Here is a 21,482-nt window from a genome sequence, read left to right as displayed (position 1 = left end):
AACATGTTTATAGTCAGGAGGAAGTCACTGGAGATGGATAGATTGATGAGATGGTGGGTATGTCTCATTTGATATCCTAAACAAACACTGGATAACTATTTGTCAGTTATGTTGCAGGGGGAATTCTTTTTCAGTCACTGGTTGAGTTAGAGGGTCATTAAGACCCCTCCAACTCTGAAATTCTGTGAATCTGTGAAGATGAATGATAGAGGAGAAGTGGTTACTAGAACAAGATTCCAAAGAAGGTAAGAGGGAATGAAGCCAAAGATATACCAAAATGAATTAACATTACCTTTTCCTCTGTGACTAGAGGGAAGGAGAAAGATAATCATGTAGATGATGGCAGAAAGATAGGTATTGAGGAAGATACACTAACTTGATCCAAGTATTCTTTTGTAATAGTTGCTCTAATTTATTTGCTGTGAATGGTGTGATGTGTGTGTATGTGTGTATGTAGTGGGGGTGGAGGTTGTTAGGTTGGAGTCTGAAGGAGAAAATAAAACTTTTGGAACAATGGCTATGGTCAGGAGTGGGGAACCTGTGACCTCAAGGCTACATGTAGCTCTCTAGGTCCTCAAGTGCAGCCCTTTGATTGAATTCAGACTTCACAGGACAAATCCCCTTAATAAAAGGATTTGTTCTGTGAAACTTGGATTCAGTCAAAAGGTCACACCCAAGGACCTAGAAGGCCACATGTGACCTCAAGGCCACAGATTTCCCATTGCTGGCTATGGTTAAGGAATGTAAGAAGTAAGAGTTAAGCCAGACAGAAAGGTGAAAGCAAAATCAGGACAGTAAGGGAGTTTTTGTTCAGTCTTCAGTTGTGTTAGACTCTTTGTGACACTGTGGATTATACTGTTCATGGGGTTTTCTTGGGAGAATGCTGGAGTGGTTTGCCATTTTCTTCTCCAGTGACAGAGGTTAAGTGACTTGCTCAGGGTCACACAGTTAGGAAGTTTCTGAGGTTAAATTTGAACTCGGGTCTCTTCTTACTCTAAGACCATTGCTCTATCCACTATACAACCTAGCTGCCTCATAAAGGAGTTAGGGAAACCTGAAACAGACTTTAGAGACTTTTATATAGTTTATCCTTTTACTTTTCTTCCATTATTTAATATTGGCAATAAAATTGATTTACTCTTTTTAAAGAATCCATTTTTTAGGTCAAAACTTTAAAGAGTATTTTAGTTGTCATAAAGCAAGAATATCGTGATCAAATGCTAAATGGATAATAATTAATTTTCTTCTCCTGATATATTATAGGGACCTCCAATGTGGTAAAGTAATGTGCAAATATACAAGTTCAACACCATTTTTTAATACAAAATCAACTGTTATTTATGTTAATGCAAAAGAACATCTATGTATCACCTTAGACGTCCCAGCAAAAGTTGATTCTAAGGACCCCATGTGGGTGCGTGATGGAATTGTTTGTGGTTATAAAAAGGTAAAAACAATTTATTTTTGTATCTTAAAAAGTGAATCTGACCTTCAAGACAGTTGGAAATTATTTTTTCTGTTATCCAAAACTTTAAACTTAAATTCTGTAAATTTTCTCAGATCCTTAAAGAATAATGTAAGGATTACAATATTTTTTGATGTACATAGGTAGAAGATGTAACAGTTAGTCTAGGATGAGGTGAGGTCATTATGGATTGGAGGTGAGAAGATAATCTTTCTGCTTTTATTGTAACATTGGGGGTAGGTGCAATGGAGTTAGCACTTTTTAATCTTCTCTTCTTTAATTGTTTAAGAATGAGAGATGGAAGTAAAAAAAAAAAGGATGCCTTTAGGGGGATGAACAGTCTTTCTAGTATATATCTCTTTTAATGGAGAGATGTATCCATCCCATAAAGTGATCTCTACTTTTCTAGAGGTGAGCTCCTCATCCTTGACACACGCTTGTCCTTGGCCATGTGCATCCCTACCATCTTGACTTAGGGCTGATTTACAATTATCTAGATAACTGAAGGTATCCATAGATTTACATAGTTCTTTTGGTCCTAATTTTCTTTAATCATATTTTGATACTAGGTAAAGTTTGGGTTCAGAATTGTCATTCCATGCAATATGTCTTTCTATTACCCAAGAAGTATGATAGATAGACCTATGACCACTTCCAAGACAAAGAAACAAAAAGATATTTAGAAAAGCCCAGCTAATCTCTTCATATTTGTCCTTCCCATTGCTTCTATATAACTACCAAGGGCCAATTGATTCATTAAATGCACCACTCACATTCATTATTATGACTTCATCATGTCGTTCATGAGCACTTAATAAGCCACCTACTGACAGGAGATGCTCCTAAAATGCCTCCTTTACCTGAGAAACCTTGGGTTCAAAGAACCTTCTCCCTGCCCCCCTTATAGGAGGAGAAAGACCTTTGAAGCTTCCTACCTTCTCCAGGCAATGTTTGATCCAAAAAAATACACCCAACTGTGAGATCCTAAAGATAAGGGCTTTCTTTATAGCCTTGTCCAGAGCTAGTTGGTGTCTCTGGAACCCCTCATTCCCTTCCCTTTTCATATGTCCATTTGAAAGAACATATAGCCCCCCCCCATAGACATACTAATTAATGTTAATACATCTTTATAGTCCCACACTCCCTTCAGAAATATTCATCAATGAATGAGGGAGATCATTGTGAAAGAAGAAGCACTGGATTTCACAACAGATTTGACCTGGGCTAACCTGTGCTCTGCTATTCTCTCATAGCTTGCTAGTCTCTCACTCTGAACCCCAAATTTTTCATCTTAAAAATGAGTTGGTTATAGCAGACACTCTCCAAATTTCCTTTCTTCTCCATGTCCATGATCTTATTAACTAACCCTCCCCCATTCTATTCAACCTCTAGGATAATTTTCTGTCCACTTAATGAACTTTTCAGCCTCTCTTTTTTTTTTTTTTTTATGAAGCCTCAGGAAAGTTGAGACTTTTAAAGGGGAATTGCTTCATCTTTTCGGTGTATTCCCCAGTAAGAATGTGTTTATAGATTTCTTCATTTCTCTTTGTATTTTTCTTTCATCTATTTTTCCTTCATCTATGACACCACCTTTAAAAAAATTCAGTTCTTCCTTCTTCTTCCTTCATCCTTGGCTCTGAGTCCATTTTCATTCTTTGATTCTTCGATTTTGTGATATCCCCCTAAATCTTCACTCTTCTAGCTTAAACATCCCTAATTCTTTTACCAGCCTTATATACATCTACTTGAGGCCCTTGATCATTCTGGTCACTCTGTCCTGTTCCTTTTTCAGTTCATCAATAACCTTTTCTCAATATGTAGCATACAGATATTATCAAATAAGGGCAGAGTACAGAAAGCCATTTATTCTGGACACTATGCCCAAGATCAAATTAGCTGTCTCGATTTCTTTGGGTTTTGGTACATAACATATTAAATATCTTACCTAGCTTTGTGTTGTCTATACATTTTGTAAACATGATGTGTACATGCTTATTTTTTTTTCTGGTTGCTTCCTTCACCAGATGATCATTAATTATCTCTGGAATTTTACCAGTAAAAGTCAAGATCCATTGCCTATAGTCTTGAGATGCCATTGTCTTACTCCTCTTTGGAAATTGGGACAACTATCTTACCTTCTTCCATCCTACATCTCATTCTTCATGATAATCCAAAGATCACTGACAGTGACTCAATAATCACATAAGTTAATTCTTCTGGGAGTTGGGATGAAGTTCATCTGGGCCTTTGAATTTAATTCATTAAGGTTAGCTAATCATACTTACTATCTCCCTACTTATCCTAGGTTTTAACTCACTATTAGTTATTTTAGGTATTTCTTTTTTAGTTTAAAGATTTTCCTCCTTAGTTAAAAAAATAGAGATAAAATAGATTTGAATAGTTCTATCACCTCTCCATCATCATTTGTTATTATCTACCAAGCAACAGTACTAATTCATAAAAAGCACTGTTTGTATGTCTTTACCATTCCTTGCTGACCTTAGCTTATTCTGAGCTTAAACATTTCTGCTTTTGTTCTTAGAGGACCTTGTCCAATGTAACATTTAAAAAATTGTATTTAACTCTTTTCTTAAATATTTATTAATGTCTTTTTAAAATATTACCTTCATTTCCAAATATGTCCCTTTCCATCCTCTGCCCATTGAACCATCCCTTCTAACAAAGAATAAAAAGCCCAGTAAAACTAACAAACATATAAACTGAGTCTGACAGCATAAATAGTTTTTCATATCCATAGTCCTCCACTTCTACAAAGAAGGGAAAAAAGATGGACCTTTTTCCTTTGGGTGTGATCATAATTGCTAGCCTTATATAGCACTCAGTTTCACTTTTTATGTTCATTCCATTTGCATTATTGTAGGAACTGTGGATATTACTTTGCAGCAACAATGCATAAAGCTTTGGAATTTAAGTCAGGAAGACTCAAGTTTAAATCCAACCTCAGACACTTACTAGCTATGTGACCCTCAACAAGTTCTTTCACCTTCTCACCCTCAGTTTCCTCATTTGTACATTTTAATGAATAATAGCATCTACCTCCCAGAGTTGTTACATTAATTGATAAGATAGTATTTATAAAGTAAATTGCAACCTTAGAGTGCTGTATAAATGCTAGTTATTATCATTGTTGCTATCATTATTTTGCTAGTTGTGATTCTTTCATTTGCATCAGCTAATGTTTTTCTGTGCTTTGTTGAATTCTTCATATTCATATTTTCTTATAGAGCATTATAATTATGTCCCACAATTTATGTAACCATTCCCCAATGAAAAGCACGCTGTTTTCGGGTCTTGGCTACTACAAAAAGTATTTCTCTAAGTATTTTAGCATATAGGCAACCATCTCCTTGCCCTTGCCATCTTTGACCTCCTTGGGATATATGCATAGCAGTGGGATCCCTGAATCAACGGGTATAGATATTTAGTCAATTTCTTAGCATAATTTCAAATTACTTTCTAGAATATTTGAACAGATTTTTATCTCCACCAACAGTATATTAGCATGCCACAGCCCCTCCAACATTGACTGTTCTTATCTTAGTCAATTTGCTAGGTTTATCGAACCTCAGAGATAGTTCGATTTGCATTTTTAAGTTGTTTTTTATTTTATCTTTTATGTGGTTGTTAAGAGTTTACAAATCTTATTTTGAGAACTGCTTTGTTCATAGCCTTTGACTACATATACAATGGAAAATGACTCTTGGTCTTATGTATTTGTTTTAGCTCCCTTTCTGTCAGACTATTAGAAGAGATATTTGATACAAAGATACCTCCTGCCATCATAGCATCCCTACTTTTCTTAATTACATTGTTTTTGTAATGGGCAACAGCTTAAATTCCATGCAATTAAAAGTATCCATTTTATCTTTTGTAATTGTTTCTATTCCTTTGTTGTTGTTATTAAGAACTACTGTTCTAGCACTAGCTGTGAAAGGTACCTGATCTGGTTCTTTTCAAAAGAAAGCAAACAACCTTTAATGGTGTGACCTTTCATATTTAGATCACTTATTCATGTTGAGTTTATTGTTGTACATGGTATAGGATGTTAGTATACCAAACTGCTTTCTAGTGTTCCTATAGTTGTCAAATAGGGGATTCTTCCATAAGCAATTTACATTCTCATGTTCATTGAACACTTGATTATTGAATGCAATTATTTCTGATTCTTCTTTATCTGATTTCCTCTATTAATCTACACTTCAGTTTTTAAGCCAGTAACAAGTAGTTTTGATGATTATTTCTTTGTAATAAACTTCAAAGCCTTAATCTTGAAGGAACAGTGTTAGAAGTGACAGGACGGTGCACTCAAGGTATGACAGACAGCCAAAATAAAGGTATAGAGACAGGGGATGGAATATCATGTTTGAAGAACTACAGGAAGACCATTGTTACTACATTGTAAAATGCATAGAGAGGATTAAAGTATAAAATTACTGGAAAGGCAAGAGAGAGGCAAGATTATAAATAGGTTTAAATGATAAACAGTTGTTTACATTTGATATTGGAAGTAATAGGAAGCCACTGGAGCCCATTGAGCAGGGGGATGATATGATCAAGCTTATGCTTCAGAAAAATTGCAGTGACAGCTGAGTGGAGGATGAATTGGATTTAGGAGAGACAATGCAGGGAGACCAGTAAAAGGCCATTGCAATTGTCAAGGTAAGAGGTGGGAAGTGGCTGTTTAAATGGAGAGAAGAAAACATATATGAGAGATGTTGTAAATGTATTAATGATAAGACTTGGCAGCAAATTAGATTTGCTGGAAAAAAAGAGTGAGCAGTTGAAGATAATGAAAAAAAGCTTCATGCAGAAAATGATCCCTGGCCTTCATCTTAAAGGAAAAGGATTCTGAGAGACAGAGGTAATGAGGAAATGTATTCCAGACATGGGGGACAGCCAGTGCAAAGGCATAGAGATGGAAGATGGAGTGACATGTGTAAGGAACAGAGAGAAGGCCAGTTTGTCTGGATCATAGTGTGAGGGAGGGAGGGTAATATCCAGTGAGCCTGTAAAGATAAGTTGAGGCCAGGTTTTGTTGGGTGAAAACAGAAGAAGAGTTTATATTTTATTCTAGATACAATAGAAAACCTCTGGGATTGATGATGAGAGTCAAGAATGGTGGTACATTCAACAGAAACAAAGAAGTCTGAAACAGAAGAAGGTTTAAACGGAAAGATTTTGAGTCCAGTGGAGTCCAGTAGAAAATCCATCTTGAAATGTCCAATAGGCAGCTGGCAATGTAGGACTGAAGCTCAGGGGAGAGACTAGAGCTGGATATTTGGATTTGGAAGTCATTTGTATAGAGTCAACCAACACTTAAACCCTTAGGAGTTTAAATGGTTACCAAGAAAGTAAATATGAAGAAGGAAGGGAAGAGAGCCTTGCATGTGGCCTTAAGGCACACTCATAGTAAAGGGTCATCATATGGATGATCAAACCAGCAAAGGAGACAGAAATAACAAATAGAAACATAGGAAGCAACCAAGGAGAAAGTAGTTCATGCATCCCAAAGGAGAGTAGTGTAGGAAAGTCAGAGAGGGAGTGAGCATTCTGGAGGAAAGGATTTTCTGCAGTGACTGAGAAAGCTGAGGTCTGAGAAAAGGCTTTCAAATTTGGCATATAAGAGATCATTGTTAACTTTGGAGAAAGCACTGAGTATAGACAGCCTTTTCAAGGAATTTGTATGAGAAAGTGAGGTAAGATAGAGGATGATATGATAGCTTAAGAAAGGTGAAGGTAGGGTTCAATGAGGGTATATATGCAAGGGGACTAGAAAAGAGCTGAAAAAGTTGTAAACAAAGTAAAAGAACAAGCAAGGCACCTGGTGGTGTAGTGGAGAGAATGCTGGGCTTGGAGTCAGGAAGGTGTGACTTCAGATCTGGCCTAACTAGCTCAAGCTAGCTGTGTGACTCTGGGCAAATAATTTTACCTTTGCCTGACTCAGCTTCCTCATCTATAAAATGAGGATGATAACGACAGTACCTACCTCCCAATGTTGTTGTGAGAATCAATGATATTTGCAATCAACACTTATATTTGTAAAGCACTTTGCAAACCTTAAAGTGCTATAGAAGGTAATGGCTATTATAATTATTGTTATTATAATCTTTATTTCCTTTACAATAATTATCAACCAAGGAGCCTCAGCCTCACAAGAGGCTGGCCCTCTATGCTATCAATAATGGTACCTTCTCCACTTGCTTATTTTCAAGTTTTTATGCTATTTTCTTGCCTTTCCTGTTTTATTCCAATCACTTAATCTTTTAAATATCCAAACAACCTTTAAATTGTAAGTGCTTCTTTCAGAATTACTTTCAATTTATCTCTCACTTCATTTAATTTTTAGGTTTGTTTGAACCGGCATTGTGTAGATCTTGGTGCCCTGGGATTTGACTGTCATATTAGAAAATGCATGGGGCGTGGGGTAAGTGAGAGTGGCGTGGAGGTATTTTTGTAAATTATGCATGCATGAGAATTGGATTCAGCACATCTTGCTATGATAATAGTGTTATTAATGAGGATGCTCCATGTTTCTAAATGTTTCCCTTATAAAAAGGTAGATAAGGTACATTCTTTTTCTGATAATCTCAGCATCACCATCACATTCCCACTTGGTTTCAGGTTTGCAATAATCTAAAACACTGTCACTGTGAAGATGGGTGGCTCCCTCCAAACTGTACCATTCCAACCTCTGGACTAGGAGGAAGTATTGACAGTGGAATACATTCAAAATCTGGTAAGTAGTCACAGCTTTCACATTTACAACTCTATTAAGAGTATAATAGTATATTGTACTTTTTTTAACCAAAGACATTATGGTAATAAATTTTGCTTTTACCAGTTTAATGGGCATAAAGTTGAATTTAAGAATTGCTTTAATTTGCATTTTAAAAAATTTGTGCTTTAAAAAAACTATATTTTACTTTTCTTGAGGACCATCTATTTGTCAACCATTCTGCTCTGGGGTCTTAAGATAGAAAGACAAAGAAAGCGTCACTCTTGTTTGATCTAAATTTGGCATTTTCTGATAATATTAAAAAAAAAAGTATAGTGGACAAAGGACAGTGAGAATGCAGGGCTACTTTTTGTTATGCTGTAACCTGGTCTTCACATTGATTCTGGCTTCAAGTGATTATTTTTTTTTTGTTATTAGTATATATTATTTGCTGGTGTCTTTTTTCTCTCATTTTATTTTCTCAACTACTGACAAAGATGTTTTGACTTTCATTTAAAAAAAAGATTTTGAATCCCAAATTCTCTACCTCCTTTCCTCCTCTTTTCCCTCCCTGAGAAGGCAAGCAATTTGATGGAGATTATATATGTGCAGTCATGCAAAATATATTTCCATATTAGCCATGTTGCCAAAAAAATGCAGACCAAAAAGTAAAATAGAGAAAGTAAAAGAAAAGTATGCTTTGATCTTCATAATTTTGATTCCAAATGTATTGCTGAAAATAGCTTAGTCATTAAGAGTTGATCATTGTATGATATTGCTGTTACTAAGTACAATGCTCTGCTGCTTACTTCATTTTGTATCAGTTCGTATGTCTTCCCAGGTTTTTCTGAAAGCATCCTACTTGTCATTTTTTTCTTTTTTTTTTTTTTTTGCTTTTTGGAGGGCAACTGGGGTTAAGTAACTTGCCCAAGGTTACACAGCTAGTATTTTTGTGTGGGTGTTAAGTGTCTGAGGCCGGAACCGAACTCCGGTCCTCCTGACTCTAGGGCCGATGCTCTACTCACTTCGCCATCTGGCAGCCCCACTAATTGTCATTTCTTATAGCAAAATACTATTCCAGTATAACACAGCTTGTTTGGCCAATTTGCAATTTATGGGCATCCCTTCAATTTCCAATACTTTGCTGCCACAACAAGAACTGCTATATTTTTGTACATATTTTTTGTACATGCCTTTCCTTTTTCTTTGATCTCTTTGGAATATAGATCTAGTAGTGATATTGCTGGGTCAAAGCAAATGCATACTTTTATAGACCTTTGGGCATAGTTCCAAAGTGCTCTCTAGAATGATTGGATCAGTTCACAACTCCACCAAACTATAGATATCCCAATTTTCCCACATCCTCTCCAAAATTTGTCATTTTACTTTTTCTGTCATATTAGCCAATCCGAAAGGTTTGAGGTGGTACCTTACAGTTGTTTTAATTTGCATTTCTCTAATCAGTAGTTATTTAGAGCATTTTATATAACTACAGATAGCTTTGATTTTTAATTCCGAAATCTACCTGTTAATATCATTGACCATTTATCAATTAGGGGAATGACTCAAATTCTTATAAATTTAATTCAGCTCTCTATATATTTGAGAAATAAAACCTGTATTACCTGATATCACCCCTTATATCTGAATCATATGCCCATTTTGACCTTATCTTGGTATACATGTGTGAGATGTTGGTCTATACCTAGTTTCTGTCAAACAGCTTTCCAGTTTTCCCAGCAATTTTTGTCAAATAGTGAATTATTGTTCCAAAAGCTCCTTGAGTTCTTTGGGTTTATCAAACACTAGATTATTACAATCATTCATTACTGTGTATTTTGTACCTAATCTATTCCACTGATTGACCACTCTATTTCTTAGTTAGTATCAGATTATTTTGAGGATTACCACCTTATAATACAGTTTGAGATCTGGCACTCCTTGGCCACTTTTTTTCACATTTTTTTTTCATAGATTTCCTTTGATATTTTTGACCTTTTCTTCTTCCAGGTGAATTTTATTATTTTTTTCTATCTCCATAAAATAAATTTTGGTAGTTTGATTTGTATAGCACTGAATAAGTAAATTAATTTAGGTAGAATTGTCATTTTCATTATGGCCTACCCATGAGCAGAAAATAATTTCTCCAATTATTTAGATATGACTATTAATGTGAAAATTGCTTTATAACTGCATTCATACAGTTCCTGAGTTTGTTCTGCAGGTAGACTCCCAAGAGTTTTGTATTGTCTGCAGTTATTTTAAATGAAATTTCTCTTTCTAACTCTTCTTGTTTTACTTTGTTGGTAATATGCAAAAATGCTGATGATTTGTGTGGATTTATTTTATATCCTACAACTTTACTGAAGTGGTTATTTCCACTAGTTTTTCAGTTGATTCTCTAGGGTACTCTAAGTATACCATCTTATCATCTGCAAAGAGTGATAGTTTTGTTTCCTATTCTAATTTGTTGCCTATTCTAATTCTTTCTTCTTTTTCTTCTCTAATTGTTATAGTTAACATCTTAGTACAATATTGAATAACAGGAGAATTGAATAATTGGCATCCTTGCTTCACCCTTGATATTATTGGGAAGAATTCCAGCTTATCCCCATTACAGATAATACTTATTGATGGTTTTTATTTCATCTGAAAACTGATCATACCATCATATCTTTTGATCATTTATCAATTGGAGAATGGCTCTTATTTTATAAATTTGACTCAGCTCTCTATATGTTTGTGAAATGAGACCTTTATCAAAGAAACCTCAGCACTTTTTCACAGTTATTATTGCTAACTGTATTTACCTCCATCCTATTCCACCATTTATTCTCTTCTCTCTCTCTCCTTTTACTCTATCCCTCCTCAAAAGTGTTTTGCTTCTGGCTACCTCCTTCCCCAGTCTTCCCTCCCTTCTATCACCCACCTCCACTTCTCTTGTCTCCTCCTCCTATTTTCCTATAGGGTAAGATAGATTTGTATTCCCAATTGAGTGTGTATATTATTCCCTCTTAGAGCCAATTCTGATGACAGTAAGATTCACTCAGTCCCCCTCTTTCCTCCCCTCTTCCCCTTCATTTTAAAAAACCTTTTCTTGCCTCTTTAATGTGAGATAATTTGCTCCATTCTACCTCTCCCTTTCTCTTTCTCCTAGGAATTCTCTCACCCCTTAATTTTAATTTTTAGATATCATCCCTTCATATTCAACTTATGTCTGTCTATATATACTCTGTCTACATATACCCCTTCTAACTGTCTATATGTACTGTGTATATATACTCCTTCTAACTACCCCAATAATGACAAAGGTCTTTATGAGTTACAAATATCATCTTCCCATTTAGAAATGTCAGCAGTTTAGCCTTATTAAGTCCCTTATGATTTTCCTTTCCTGTTTACCTTTTCATACTTCTCTTGGGTCTTGTATTTGAAAGTCAGATTTTCTATTCAGCATTGGTCTTTTCATCAAGAATGCTTAAAAGTGGGGTGGCTAGGTGGCGCAGTGAATAAGAGCTCTGGCCCTGGAGTTGGGAGGACCTAGGATTGGTTCCAGCCTTAGATACTTAACACCCACACCCACACACACAAAACTGGCTATGTAACCTTGAGCAAGTTACTTAACCCCAATTGCTTAAAAAAAATGCTTAAAAGTTCTCTATCTCATTGAATATCCATTTTTTCTCCTTATGGATTATACTCAGTTTTCCTGGGTATCATCCTAGCTGTTTTGGTTTCATCCTAGTTCCTTTACTCTCCAGAATATCATATTCCAAACCCTGTGATTCTTTAATGTGGAATCTGCTAAATCTTGTGTTATCCTGATTGTGGCTTCACAGTGCTGGAATTGTTTCTTTCTGGCTGCTTGCAATATTTTCTATTTGACCTGGGAACTCTAGAATTTGGCTATAATATTCCTGGGAGCTTTCATTTTTTAATCTCTTTCAGGAGGTGATCAGTGGATTCTTTCAATTTCTATTTTACCATCTGGTTCTAGAACATCAGGGCGATTTTCCTTGATGATTTCTTGAAAAAGATGTCTAGGCTGTTAGTTTTGTTTTTTTTATCATGGCTTTCAGGAAATCCAATAATTTTTTAATTCTCTCTCCTTGACCTGTTTTCCAAGTTAGTTGTTTTTCCAATGAGATATTTCATAGTCTTCTATTTTTTACTCTTTTGGTTTTGTTTTATTCTTTCTTGATTTCTCATAAAGTCATTAGCTTCCATTTGCTCCATTCTAATTTTTAAGGAATTATTTTCTTCAGCGAACTTTTATACTTTTCCATTTGGCCAGTTCTACTTTTTAGTAGAACTCATTGTCTTTTTGAACATCTTTTACCATTTTGCCTAGTCTATTTTTTAAGGTGTTCTTTTCTTCAGTATTTTTTGTGTCTCCATTACCAAAGTGTTGACTCTTTTTTCATGATTTTCTTGAATCCCTCTCATTTCTCTTCCCAATTTTTCTTCTACTTCTCTTACTTGATTTTCAAAATCCTTTTTGAGCTCTTACATGACCTGAGACCAATTTATATTTTTCTTGAAGGCTTTGGATCTAGGAGCTTTGACTTTGTTGTCTTCTTCTGCATGTGTGTTTTGATCTTCCTTGTTACCATAGTAACTTTCTATAGTCAGAGTTTTTTTTTCTGTTGTTTCCTTATTTTACCAGCCTAGTACTTGACTTTTAACTCTTTGTTAAAGTAGGGCTCTGCTTCCAGGGTGTAGGGTGTGCTGTCCCAAGCTTCAGGTGTTCTGTGCAGCTATTTTCAGAGATGACTTCTAGGGACCTGTACATTTTCCATTTTTCCAAGGTGGCATGATGAGAGGTGTTTACTCCTCTCCTGAGCTGTGTCTGGTCTCTGAGTGACCACAAGCAATCTTTTCTGTCCTGGAACTGTGAAGAGGGTCCCTCCTTCACTCTGGCCACAAGCTCTGGTATGCTAGTACTCCTCTTCACCCTGGGAGTGCTACCTAGGACTGCAGCACAGATCCAAGTATGGGCAAAGCAACAGAGATCTGCTTTGGTGCTAGCACAAAGATCCCTGTAATCTCCTTCTGACCAGTTGTTCTACCCCCTTACTCTCTGTGGGCTGAAAGCTTTGGAAGCAGCTACTGCCACTGCTGATTCAGTGGCTACCAAGGCCTGCTCCTCTTCTGATGTGGCTGTGGCTATGCTGGTGTGACCTGTGCCTGTGCTGTGGCCCAGCCTCACCCAGGTATTTCAGACCTTTCCTGCCAAACTTCTAAGTTGTCTTGAGTTAGATATTTGTTTTACTCCATCTTTTTGTGCATTCTGCTGCTCTGTAATTTGTCTAGAGACATTTTTAAAAAGGTATTTGGATGGGTTTGGGGGAGAACTCTGGCAAGTCCCATCCTTTACTCTGCTACCTTGGCTCTGCCTCCCCATTATGCCTTTCTTTTTTTCTTTTTTTTTGGAGGGGCAATTGGGGTTAAGTGACTTGCCCAAGGTCACACGATTAGCAAGTGTTAAGTGTCTGAGGTCAGATTTGAACTTAGGTCCTCCTGACTCCAGGGCCGGTGCTCTATTTACTGTGCCACCTAGCCACCCCTATTATGCCTTTCTTAATGTAGCTTGAGTTTACATTAACTTTCTTGGATGCTATATTGTACTGTTGACCTAAATTGACTTTTAAGTCTACCAAAAACGCACTCCCTTTTGGGTAACTTGCACTTGAATGCCCATTGTACATTCAAACTCAATACATGTGTCCCACTGAATTTTTTCATGTTATAAATGGCCTAGTACCCTAGCCCGTCAGCATCTTTCTGAATGATGATTCCCACTCCCTTGATATCATCCTATATGTCTTTTTCCTTTCATTGTTAAATTCCTAGAAATAACAGTCAGTATTCACTGCCTCTTCTTCCTCAACTCTTTATGGTCTGACTCCTACTAATGTATGGAAATTGCTCTTGCTAAGGTCACAAATGACTTCTTAATCCTTAAAATGTTTTCCAGTCCTCATTCTCCTTGACCTTTCTGGATCTGTCAACATTACTAAGCACCTCATTCCTCCTGGATACTCTATATTCCACTGGCTTCCATGACACTGCCTCTCACCTCATTTTCCTACATACATGACTATTTCTTCTTGGTCTTCTTCACTGGTTTATTGTCTTCTTTCTACTTCATAAATATCCTAGGTCATAGTCCTTTTTATTTACATTCTCTTCTTGATCATCTCATGCTATTTTATGCATTCATCATCTCTAAACAAATGACTTTAAAATCTACATTTGTAGTCCAAATTTTACCATAAAAGTATAATTTTGTATTTTCAACTTCCCTTTATACATTTCCCATTGGATATATAGCCAATACTTCAAATTCTGTATTCTAAAATTAAATCACCATCTACTACAAAATTCACCTTTCCATCCAACTTTCCTATTTTTCTTTTTGTAGTACCATTACGCTCCTAGGAACCCAGATTCAAAAACTTCAAAGTCATCCTTGATTGTTCCCTTCCTCTTCCCCACACCATCCATTCTATTGATAAGTGCTACTTATTATCCCACAATATGTCTCAAATCTATGTTCTCCTGTCTGATAATATGACTATCACTTTAGTTCAGGCCCTCATCACCTCCTACCTAGGTCTATTGTAATAGCCTTCCAACTCTTCTTGCTTCCTCTCCAGTGTATCTTCCTTCTAATCCTTCTCATGGCTGCCAAAATTGCATTCCTCAGGCATGAGTCTGACCAAGTCTTAGTCCTCTTTAAAAATATTCGGTAGCTCCCTGTTGCCTATAAGTTAAAATATAAATTCTTTTTCCTGGTATTTAGACTTTCATATATTCTACCTTCCAGTCAAACTGGATAACAACAACACACAAACAAACAACAACTATCATTTACATAGATATCGTTTCATTTTATCCTCATTATAACCCTGGGAAGTAAGTGCTATTTTCATCTTCATTTTACAAATGAATAAACTGAGGCTGAAAGAGGTTAAGTGACTTGTCCAGGGACACACAATTAGTAAGTGAACTTAGGTCTTCCTGACTCCAGATCCTTCTCTCTATACACTGAGCCACCTATATGCCTGGACTAATAGCTTTTTCCTCAATTTAACATGGCTCGGTGAATTCTTGCATAGGCTATGTCCCATACCTTGTAGACTCTTGATTTTCATCTCTCCCTTTCAAAACCCTTCTCTTCATTCAAAAATCAACTCAAGGGCCATCTCCTCCTTGAAGCTTTTCATAATCCTTGCAACCCAAAATATTTGTGCCCCCCTTTACTTTTCCTAGAGAATTTTTTTTGAATCTCCCCTTTCTAACCATACTTGTATTATACATATCTATGTATAATTGTGTATTTTCTGTTTGAATGTAAATTCCTTGAGAGAAGGAATTATATCACTTTTTATCTTTACCCATGTAGAGAGCCTTAATCTTTGTTGAAATTAAATTAAATGCCATGGATTGAGTCTCCTTTGATAAGATAGTTAACAATCTCTCATGATATTATTTTGGACAAGAGGGAAAGATGATAACAAATGATAATATAGTTATGTGAATTCAGAATTCATTTAATTGCCAGACCCAGATTACTGATAAATAGAACTTGGAACCCCTAGTGAAGTATCCTAGGAATCTGCCATTGTCCCTTTTTTCTTCAATAATTTTATCAATGACTTAGATGAAGGTGCAGAAGACCTACTTACCAAGTCACAAATGACACAAAGCTTGGACAGATAATTAACATGCTGTTTAATATTTTGGCAAATTAAAATGAATCTAACAAGATAAAATTGAATAGGCACAAACACAGTACACTTAGGTTTAAAGAATCAGTTCCACAAATACAGGATGGGGGAGCCATGCAATTGGTGACTAATATCTGGGAGATTTTAATGTGAATCAATGGTGTGACATGGCACCCTAAAAAAGTTAACCTGATCTTCAGCATCATTTTGGGCAAGAGTGGTAATCCTGTTCTTCTCTTCCCTGAGCAGAAAACACCTCTGGTCATGCATCTGACATCCTTTTCCTTGTCCATACAGGCAGCTTTTCCAGCTTGCTAATACTCTCCCACCATAACTTTAAAGAATTTGAGTCACTTTCACTTCACAATGATATATCAGAGTAAAACTTTAGGAGAGATTAATATATATTGTCTTGTATATATGTGTACATTATATGTAGAATATCTAATAGTGTTTACATTGAATTTATCTACATAAATAAATTAATGATGCATCATCAATCACAATATAGTTTAAAACTTTCCAGTTTCATAGGCAAATACATTTCATTATGGTTGATATCTGCTTTTATTTTTTAATTTTTTCCCCTAGATTTACTTGCAATGTCTTCAGGTTACAGATCTAAAAACTGGGGCATCATAATTGGCTTTCCTGTAGCAGTTATTTTTACAATAGCTATCATTTTAGCAATAATATTTTTTTGCCACGGAAAAAAATGTATACCTCAGGATGCATCAAGTGATGAGTAACTTTATTTTTTCATTGAAAATTTATGAAATATTACTAACACTTTAATATACAAATTCCTTGTACTTGTCACTGTTACTAATAGAGAACTAAACTTTGCTTTTGTTTAGACAATTTATAGTTAACATCTCAGCTGAGACTGGTTTCTTTTATTTTGGGTGGAGGATAGTTACCAAGCAATCATGAAACATTTCAGGTTTTTTTGGGATTACGTAATTTGCCCAAGGTTACAGGGCTAGTTTTTTTGTGTGGGTGTTAAGTGTCTGAGGCCAGAACCAAACTCATGTCCTCCTGACTCCTTTACTCACTTTGCCACCTAGCTGCCCCCATTTCAGTATTTTTATCCTGATTCTCTTCTGACTTTTTTCTCTAGTAAAGTTATGTGGCACCAAAATTCTTTCCCATTGAGAACTGATGTGTTTGCCTGGGTTCTCAAAAGCAGTGACATGAGATACAAGTTCTGGCAGATTCTCCCATGTTAGAAAGACTTTGAGTATAACCTTCATAGATTATGTTTCCTTTCAGATCATAAGCTTATCTAGCTACAGAAAGGCTCATCTCCAATAAGTTGATCAATAGATCCAAGGAAAGACTGAAGATTAGTGAGAGTCTGTATAGAGACGGGGCAATTTATTGGAGAAGACAGGATGGGATGAGACCAAGGGTGCATGTAGAATGGTTTGTTTAGGAAATGGGAAGAGCTACCTCCTTTTTTTTTTTTTTTGCTTCTTGGAGAGGGGAAGGCAGGGCAATTGGGGTTGTGACTTGCCCAAGTTCACATGGCTAGTAAGTGTTAAGTGTCTGAGGCTGGATTTGAACTCAGGTCCTTCTGACTCCAGGGCTGGTGCTGTATTCACTGTGCCACCTAGCCACCCCAAAGAGCTACTTTCTAAAGCAAGACAGGTATGGAAGAAAGTGGGGGACTACATCTGAGTGACATGAAATAAGGAGTAATGGAGTTGGGGGAGCTCTTGGCAAATGGCCTCAATGTTGTGATCAAATATAAGGTTAATCCTCAGTCGAGAGGGTGAGAGTGAATGCTATGTGAATCCTAAAGATGAATAAAAAAAGTTTAGGATAGCTGTTATTTTGAGTGGAATAGTGACTTAATTAAGGAGATATAAAAAGATTACCATTCTGCAATAAGGGCTTAGCTGAGATTATCTAACATAAATCTGTAGTGGCCCTAGTTAGCAATTTTCATGATTTTTTCTCTTACTCCATTCAGTAGAGTATGAAAAGGAACAAAGTCAGTGGATGGTGGGAACAATCCAAGTTTGTGCTTAGTAAGGCATATTGAGTAATAGAAAAAGAGAGAAAGGGACTTCAGTGTAGATTATACAATAGTATTGAATTGATTCACCAGGGGGATTATATAGGGAAGGGAGTTATGGTCGATGCAGGGTTAATGACCTGGAAAAGAACTGAGGGGTGTAGGGATTAGAGGTCACAGTGAAGAGGAAAAAACAGAGTTAGTGGTCATAAGGCAGAGGGAAAGATAGAATGATAAAGTATTATGATCATAGAAAGGAACTTCAGAGTATGTGAACATGGAAGTATAAACCCTTATGGGTGATTGCAAAATCAAGTGTTTTATTATTTCTGTGTGCAACTGAAGTGCAGTAGAAGAATGAGTCATGGAAAATGAGTAGATTGAGGAACTGGGAAGTTGTGTTTGAGAGAATTAATGTTTATGTTGAAGTTCCCTAGTATATGAACAAGAGTTAGTGTAGAGAGAAAGACTGTGATCCAGGTACTAAACTCACTGAGGAAAGGAGAGTGTCCTGGGGGATGGGGGTGGGGTGAAATCAATAGATAACAGCTATCAGAATTTTGATGGAGTGATAAATTTGTATTGAATGAATCTCAGAGGAAGAGGAATTATTTAGTGATGGTGATAAAGGGAGAATCTGGAAGTGGTCATTGATACCAAGGAGTATTATGGCTCTCCTACCATGACCAGAAAGTCAAAGGGTATTTATCAGTGAAAGTGCAACCAGTATTAGAAAGGGTAGCCAGGGATTTTATGTCATTAGGAGGGAGCCAGGTCCTAGGGAGAACCAAAAGATGAATGAGAGTTGACTGAGTACAAGAGTAACTTGGTTAGATCTGTGCTTAAGGAAAATCACTTTCATGGTGGTGTGGAGAGTGGACTGAAGTCAGAATTGACTTGGGGCCGTCTGGGTGAGAGATATTAAGAGGCTGAACTTAGATGGCAGCTGAGTAGAGAAAAGGGATCTTATTTCTAGAGATCTGAAGGATTGGACATGTGGCATGTAGGAGAGTCAGAAGTTGAGGCTGTTTAACACTGAGATTGCTGATTTGGGAGCCTGGAAGAATTGAGGTGCCTTTGACAGAAATAGGGAAGATTAGAAGAGAGGCAGGAATAGCCCTTATCTCCCAGGGTTGTTGTGAGGATCAAATGAGATAATAATTATAAAGCCTTTACCACAGTGCCTGGCACATAGTAGGCACTTAATAAATTCTTATTCCCCTTCTTCCCTTCTTTTTGTATAAGACTCACATTGCCAAGTGTAAGATAAATATCAGTGCCTAGGAACAAAGAGGGCTCTGTTTGTACATTAGCAGACTGTGACAGAAGTTTTCACTTCAGGAAGGAGGATCAGATTAAAAACAGAGAAAAAAAAATGGTGAAGGTACAAATGTCCCAAAGGAAAAAAGTCAGTTGGCATGGGGCCAGGTCAAGCATCATTACTACAAATGTCGTGATAGACCGATATGCTACACAGCATGTCATTCAGACTCCTAGACACAATTTACAGCAAGTCACCTTTCTCTATGCCCTGAATTTTTATTGAAGTAAAGTTTGTGAATTTAATGAAACAATGTAGAAGGTAGAATAATAAGAAAAAAACCTTTATATGATAATAAACTTAATTAGAAAGCATGATGTAACTGGAAAAGCAGTATTTCCTTTACCTTTATTTTAAATACTTAATTTTTTTTTCTTTTACTTATAAAGATCATTTTCAGAAGACAGTTATTCAAAAGAAGCCAAGGACAATCCAGAAATTTAAGACATGGAGGTGAGTTTTGTATGTTTTGTTATGTGAACATAAAGTATGAAGCCAATTCCTACTCATTTTCTAGATGTTTCAATATAGAAATATAAAATATTAATTTTTCATGGCAGTATACTTACATAGGTGCAACTTGAAAATTTTTAAAATTTGAACACATTTTTCTTTCACATAAACTAAAACACTGACATGATAAACTTATTAAAAATTCTAATTTCTGATTTCTAAAAAAAATTCTAATTTCAAAAAGGTAAAGTTCAGGGGAGACCTGTGTCTAAATTGTAACTCTTAGCATTCACCATTGTTGGACCCTCACAAATCACTTAATGCCTCCAAGATTCCATTTCCTCACAGAGTTGCTCTTAAGAAAGTGCTTGGTAAATCCTAACATGTATATAAATATGAGCTGTCAATATCAGTGATTTATTTCTTCATGATAAAGATTTTCATTTGGATATTATTAACTTATATCACTTCCTTCATCATATGAATTGTAAGCATTTCAGGTTACATCTAGTTTTAATTGTGTGACCTTGATTGTCTGGAAAAAAATCCTAATTAAGGGTTTTTTTCTTTTGGTTCTGATATCTGTCAATTGTCTTCAATGATTTTAATGTCACTCTTATTTCACTGTAGTCTCTTCTACAGGTTTAAGAGCAGAAGACATTGGAACAGCTGACTGCCTAGACTGGGCAAGGTGGGCCTTAGCTGCTTGAAAGTGATAGAAACACTCAGGGATTTCTTTGTATCTTGGCTAATACAATGGTTTTTTTCTTTCTCAAGGATTATTTGTTTATGTGAAATAAAATGTGTGTGTATGTGTATTTTATGTGTCTATGGTAGACTGGAGAGGATTTAGTAAGTTGGGTAAGAGCATTATGAAGTAATAGCATTTATTTAAGAAAATGTGTCCTTTTGATTCATATTTCTATGTTTCTTACTGCTCTTGTAAAGACATTTTATTGAAATATATGCTGGGTTTGGAGTCAAAGGATGTGGGTTCAGAGCCCAGATCTGCCATCTTCAGCCTGTGTGACTTTGGGGAAATCACTTTATCTCTGACTTAAGGATTTAGAAGGCCACAGGTTCCCCACCCCTGCTCTAAACCCTCATTCTCTGCTTCTTGACCCCTATAATTATCTGACCTCTTTCATGCAAGCAAAGCTTGTAAGGTATCCATCCATTTTAGGCTCTCCCCTCGAGGTACTTTTTGCCATTGCTATGTGCCTCACTTCCAGGACAATGTCAATTATTATAAGTGTCAGAGAGGACACTAACTTGTGGTAGGACTCCTTCCCTACCATGTCCCTGATTATGCAGTCCATCATTGATCTATATCCTCTCTTGCTGACCTTTTTTTCCTACATTTGCCTGGAAATCTTCTCCCTGCTCTACCAATGCTCCAGGTACCAATTTCCCCCAGAGCTTCCAACACCTTTCCTTCCCTCCTCCCCAGGACAAGTAGATTTTTCAAGCATAAAATCCCCCAGGCCTCATCCAGTGAAAGGTTCTCATCTTCCTTCACAGGCCATCTCTTCACCTATAGCAGCATTCACCTTCAAAGTGTTTGGGATGAAAAAACCCTCATCCAAAATCAAGAAGACGGAGATCTCTTAGGATAAGAATAGGAATTTATTCTCTTCCCTGGGAGAAGAGGGTGGTCTTCCCCATGACTGATCATGAAGTAGAGGCACAATACAAAAGGCAGAATAAGAATTTATACTACCTCCCTCCCTCCCCTCCCCTCCCCCCCAGCATTC

The 21,482-nt window shown here is 36.4% G+C and overlaps 1 protein-coding gene across 1 annotated transcript in view; it reads left to right on the top strand.

Moving 5' to 3' along the window:
* Positions 1–19,719, top strand: part of ADAM2 (ADAM metallopeptidase domain 2) — a 128,414-nt gene extending 108,695 nt beyond the window's left edge. The window contains exons 16-20 of the mRNA XM_069075979.1: positions 1,264–1,447; positions 7,833–7,910; positions 8,108–8,222; positions 16,526–16,679; positions 19,665–19,719. Of these exons, the coding sequence (XP_068932080.1) occupies positions 1,264–1,447; positions 7,833–7,910; positions 8,108–8,222; positions 16,526–16,679; positions 19,665–19,719 (586 nt within the window). The remainder of the gene's footprint in view (positions 1–1,263; positions 1,448–7,832; positions 7,911–8,107; positions 8,223–16,525; positions 16,680–19,664) is intronic.
* Positions 19,720–21,482: the final 1,763 nt, after the last annotated feature.

The sequence above is a fragment of the Petaurus breviceps genome, unplaced genomic scaffold (assembly GCF_028583685.1).
Source record: "Petaurus breviceps papuanus isolate PSGF00001 unplaced genomic scaffold, PetGlider_PUasm1.0 90919, whole genome shotgun sequence".
Classification (NCBI taxonomy): domain Eukaryota; kingdom Metazoa; phylum Chordata; class Mammalia; order Diprotodontia; family Petauridae; genus Petaurus; species Petaurus breviceps.
Note: the sequence above shows the minus strand (reverse complement) of the source record. Positions and strands in the feature narration are given on the sequence as shown.